Raw genomic sequence first — 5,545 nt, forward strand, 5'->3', positions numbered from 1 at the left:
GAGGGGGTGGGGGGGTGGGAAGTGGGGGACAACCATAAATAACTCCTCACTTTTTTCTGCACATGACCGCAGCCATATGTTGTATATCCGAGCTGCAAAGAATCGGCCTCGCACGTGACCGTTAAGATGCTCCGAACAGTGGGACCCTGAGCCTCCGATGATTTCACAGTCAGCTCAGCAGCCTTAGAATATGTCAGACACACACACGCACACAAACACACACACGTTATGTTTAAAAAAAATTGGTTCCCATTGTGCCTCTCGCTGTAAGCCACATTATGTAAGAGTGAAGTTTGAGGCATCGGGAGCTGGCTTTGAGCCACCATGGTGCTGTGGATGTTTGGTTGTGGGTGCAGGTGGTAAAAATATCCCGTGCGAATAGTTCCTCTGAGGATACAAACGCCGGTCGTGGCAAAGTATCACAAGCCGCTGATGCTGTGATTCAGGTATGAGAAGCACCTGTGGAGCGAGCGACGATTGTGTCTCCTTTACTATCACCCGCCGCCGAAGGCGACGATGTGTGTTTGTTTGTCTGTAGCAAAATATCTATGGAGACAGTGGTCAGGTTTCAATGAAAGTTTCAGAAAGTAATCATTTAACACTCATCTACAACTGAGTCGACCTCATTCAAGATGGCCACCACAGCTAAGCGACCTTAGACTGGCTAGAACCATTTGCAGATATTGAGCTGAAATGTGGTGAGGTAGTAGCTGAGCATGGTCTGCATTGCACACTTCGAGAGCAACACATAGTGCCATTTTTTTTTCTTTTTTGTTGAAAACTGTTGGTGTCAACCCTTTCTGTCTGTTAGCAAAATATCTCATGAAGCACTGCTCAGATTTTAATGAAACTTTCAGGACATAATAACTAGATGCACATCCACGACTGATTCCTGTTTGGAGTCACTGCGGTTTAAGATGGAAAACCACAGCTGATCAACATTAACCAGTGCAAAAGTGACTCTAACGCAGTCAATTTTATGGATGCTGAGTTAAAATTTCGTGAGGTAGTAGCTGAGTCATTCTCAACACATACAATAATCCAAGCGCTAACAAATCCCTTGAGAATTCACAATACTGCATGAGATTGCACTTAATATTAATATTAAATATTGTTAAATCAGTCATTTCTCAGCATCTTATCTTACTTTCAAACTCTGGTGTGAAAGGCAGCGGGCGATATGCATTCCTTCAAGGAAAGCTAAGGCTTTAATATTAGAGACATCTACATGAAATGAATCTAGTTGGAAACTGAGTTTTGATGCGTTAGATGTGAAATCTTTCGGTTCCGTCTTATTCAAAGCACCATGAGATGCTGTTAGTCTGAGCTCCAACAAATGTTTTCCACCAAAAAATTAAAAGTACAACTTTTAAAGTCCAAAATTGTCAGAATGGATTTTCTTGCCAGTAGAAAAACACAAAGAAATATTTTTCTTGAACCATTTCACCTCACCTGCGCTGCAAAAGAAAAAAAGCCATGTGGCCACTTTAAGGTTTGTTTTGTTGTGTAAACAGTTCTGTGTAAATACATGGGGGGAAAAAAATGATTCCACTGTTGACAAATCCAGAAACTAGGATCATTAAAATTCCACCCTTTTTTTTAAAAAAAAAAAAAAGACTTTCACTTCACTGACAGGACACATCCTGAGAATAATAAGCACCCAGAGCTGGGAGTTTCCACTTTAATTAAAAGGAATATATTTGACTGACTGTAGTCCGTGTCACAGAGTCTGGCTCCTGTTCAGTTCTTTTACTAAGATTCTAGGTGAACACATGGAGGAAGTTTTCTCCTTTAGCAGATAGCTGTAAACACATCTTTCTAGTCCCCATCATTACACACACACACACACACACACACACACACACACACACACACACACACACACACACATCATTTTGTACGAACTCAAACATGCAAAGCAATGAAAACCAAAAGCAAATTAAAAGCTTTCTCCTCAGAAAAGAGCCTCTTGCTTTATTTTTCTTCCTTTTCTATTTTAATAAGAAAAAATGTTCCAAATATGAAGCATTTAGATCCTAAAACTCATCCATCAGGTTTAGAAATCTTCATTTTTACAGTATCTATCCACGGCTGCTGTTTGTTGTGTTTCAGGCACACTCACACGTGTACGTACGCGTCATCCTACAAACTTTTAAGCTTCTGGCCCACAAAAAGCAGCGGCAGAGACCTGCAACCCTGCAGCCGCTGCTGATAAGTCAGTTAAACAAGGCTACAACGACAGCAAAAACAGCCTCAGCATCTGTTACAATATTTCCATCCATTCATGACTCCTGTTTTTTTGAACATTTTATAACAACCATCTAAAGATATGCCATTGGAAATCCACTCTAATTTTATTTTGATTTCTGGAAATCATCCTACGACCACTCAATTGGTGTTTCAGCACCCACTGTACTGCGACCCCGACTTCGGAAACCACTGGTTTAAGGGACAGGTGAGTGCTGGAGCTCTTTTTTTTTTAGCTTGTAATGATAACGAAACAAAGCATTTTTATAAAACTGCATTCTGACACTGGTCAATCGTCACATAACACACATGAATGCCACATACCTTGGAAGACATCCACATCTTGATACTCTTCTGAGCTCCAAGGTAATTAAAGTCCTCTTGAGGAAAAAAAAAAAAAAAAAAGAAAGAAAACAAAAATACTATTTATATATATATTTGTGCACTGAGTCCAGCAGACAAGAGGGGAGGGGGGGGGAGGAAAAAACCCACTCGTAAACTCTCCTCCAAGGAATGACAGAGTCACTTATGCTGTAACTTTCCGTCTCCGTCTGTGTAAAGGGATATTGTCATTTTGAGGTGGTTAGAATGAAAAAAAAGAAGGTTGTTGCCAAGGCTCCATACAAAAAAAAAAAAGGGGGGGGGGGGGTGAGTCACTTCTGCAGCCATTTTGAACTCTGATTTCTGTGCTTATAGCTCTCATGGTGGGTCAACAACACAAGGCTGTTTTTTTATGCCTCTTGTGGAAAGAAAAAAAAAAGAAGAAAGCTTACTTGTTGCAGCCCTAGTTGGTTTAATGCCTGCTAAATGCCACGTTTCACCAATAAATATATATAAATATTCTGTTTGTTTATGTAAAGTGTCGGATGACAACAAAAGCCTCGTGTTTTTTGGGGGGTGGGGGGGCTTTTTAAGTCCAATTTAGCAGCAAATGAAGAGAGTCGTCACCAGTTTGCTGCCTCTGCTCAAACATTCCGTTTCCTCCAAACTGAGCAGAGGATGACTACAGTGGTGCCACCTGCATATGGCCTACAGTTTCTGTCTCTGAATAGAAATCTGCCAAACCCAGAGCCCGAATTCTACATTAGTGCAAACAAATCATTATTATTATTATTATTTCTCAAAACTTTATTGCATAACAGCAAAAAACCACACCCCTCTAAATGAGACAAAATAAAACTCATAAAGTGCGAATGCATAGCCTGTTTTCTAATTTGGGTGTCACGTCGGATTTGGAAGCCCGCACAGGAGGAAATGGAGATATTTCTCTGCTCTATCAGACATGTGGCTCCTAAAGGATCCAAATGGGTGCCGTGCGTGTGAATGTGTGTGCGCAGGGGGGAGACGAGGGGGAGTTTGAGGCCGTGCGTAAAACTCGTGTTGGGTCCAGGAGGAGGGGATTCAGCTGCTGTTGAGCAAAAAGTGTCTTTTTTTTTTCTTCTTCTTTGGGAAAAAAAATCTAAATAAATGTGTAATCACTGTAATCACACGTCAGTCTGAATAGATTTGGAGTTAGTGCTGTTTTTCCTGCTTATGTCCGTGCCGTTCCCTTTACTGGGGCTCTTGTCCAGGCCGCACAGCGACTCCGTCACCCCTTCCTCCATCTCCATGTACTCCGCTTTGTCTCCGAGCGAGGAGCCCGAGGGCGAGCCCTTGAACTTCCTCAGGAAGTCCGGGAAGTAAGGGCAGCCCGGGGGCATGCTCTCCACCACGGGCTGCTGGTCCTCGTTGTCCGTCTCCCGGTGGTAGAAGTAGTTGAAGTTGGACACGATGACGGGCACCGGGAGCGCGATGGTCAGGACGCCCGCGATGGCGCACAGCGAGCCCACGATCTTGCCCCCGACGGTGATGGGCTTCATGTCGCCGTAGCCCACCGTGGTCATGGTGACCACGGCCCACCAGAACGCGTCGGGGATGCTCGTGAACTGCGACGTGGGCTCGTCCGCCTCGGCGAAGTACACCGCGCTGGAGAAGAGGATGACCCCGATGACCAGGAAGAAGATGAGGAGGGCCAGCTCCCTCATGCTGGCGCGCAGCGTGTGCCCCAGGATCTGCAGGCCCTTGGAGTGCCGGGACAGCTTGAAGATGCGGAACACCCGGACCAGGCGGATTATTCTCAGGATGGCGAAGCTCATGGCCTGCTGCCCGTTGCCCTGGTGCTGCGCCAGGTCCGTGCCCAGCGTGATGAAGTAAGGCAGGATGGAGACGATGTCTATGGAGTTCATGATGTTCTTGAAGAACGCCGTCTTGCTCGGACTCGCGAAGAAGCGCACGATGATCTCGAAGGAGAACCAGATGATGCACACCGTCTCCACGATGAAGAAGGGGTCGTTGAAGGGCGTGAACCCGGGGTCGGGCTGCGAGGAGTTGTTGCGCCGCGGCTGCAGGTACTCCTTCTCGTCCCTGAACTCCGGCAGCGTCTCCAGGCAGAAGATCACGATGGAGATGACGATGACCAGGACGGAGACCACCGCGATGCCCCTGGCCGGGCTCGAGCTCTCCGGGTACTCGAAGAGCAGCCAGATCTGGCGCTTGAACTCGTCCTCGGGCAGAGGCTTCTCCTCCTCCTTCACGAAGCCCTCGTCCTCGCGGAACTTCAGGATGGCCTCGTCGCCGAGCTCGTAAAACTTCACCTCCTCGGAGAAGATGTCGAATGGGACATTGACGGGTCGTTTTAGCCGCCCCCCGGACTGGTAGTAGTACAGGATCGCGTCGAAGCTCGGCCGGTTCCGGTCGAAGAAGTACTCGTTCCTCAGCGGGTCGAAGTACCTGATCCGCTTGTCCGGGTCCCCCAGGAGCGTGTCCGGGAACTGAGTGAGGGTCTTGAGCTGAGTTTCAAACTTCAGCCCGGACACGTTGATGACCACGCGCTCGCAGCAGCCGCACTCGCTGTAGACGTTCTCGTAGCCGGACTGGGGCCGCCGGTCCGTCTCCTCCTCATCATCCATCATCATGTTGCACAGAAAGCTCGACCTTTTGTTCGCTCGGCCCCCCTCCTCCCCTCCGCCCTCCTCTTTCTGCGCTCCCTCCTCGTCCCCCTCCTCCTCGTCGTCGTCCTCCTCCTCCTCGATCATGATGTCCTCCTCGGATCCGAGCAGCGCCAGCTCCGAGTGGCGCAGATCTCCGCCGAGTGCGCTCCGGTTGCGCCTCCAGCGTCCGACGCCGCGCTGCTTTTTGCGCTCTCTGAGAACTCTGTGGTGGTGGTGCTGCTGCTGCTGTTGCTGCTGCTGCTCGGGCTCCTGCTGCTGCTGCTGCTGGGAGGAGGAGGAGGAGGAGGTGTTGGTGGTGGTGGAGGAGG

The 5,545-nt window shown here is 47.9% G+C and overlaps 1 protein-coding gene and 1 long non-coding RNA gene across 2 annotated transcripts in view; both read right to left on the bottom strand.

Moving 5' to 3' along the window:
* Positions 1–2,650, bottom strand: part of LOC119617740 — a 64,998-nt gene extending 62,348 nt beyond the window's left edge. The window contains exon 1 of the long non-coding RNA XR_005234132.1: positions 2,572–2,650. This is a non-coding gene — a long non-coding RNA (uncharacterized LOC119617740). The remainder of the gene's footprint in view (positions 1–2,571) is intronic.
* Positions 2,651–2,696: 46 nt separating this feature from the next.
* kcna4 (potassium voltage-gated channel, shaker-related subfamily, member 4) overlaps positions 2,697–5,545 on the bottom strand; it is a 4,880-nt gene continuing 2,031 nt past the window's right edge. Inside the window, exon 3 of the mRNA XM_037979917.1 lies at positions 2,697–5,480. Coding sequence (XP_037835845.1) covers positions 3,732–5,480 — 1,749 coding nt within the window. The 3' untranslated portion in view covers positions 2,697–3,731. The remainder of the gene's footprint in view (positions 5,481–5,545) is intronic.

This window comes from Kryptolebias marmoratus, linkage group LG15, assembly GCF_001649575.2.
Source record: "Kryptolebias marmoratus isolate JLee-2015 linkage group LG15, ASM164957v2, whole genome shotgun sequence".
NCBI lineage: Eukaryota > Metazoa > Chordata > Actinopteri > Cyprinodontiformes > Rivulidae > Kryptolebias > Kryptolebias marmoratus.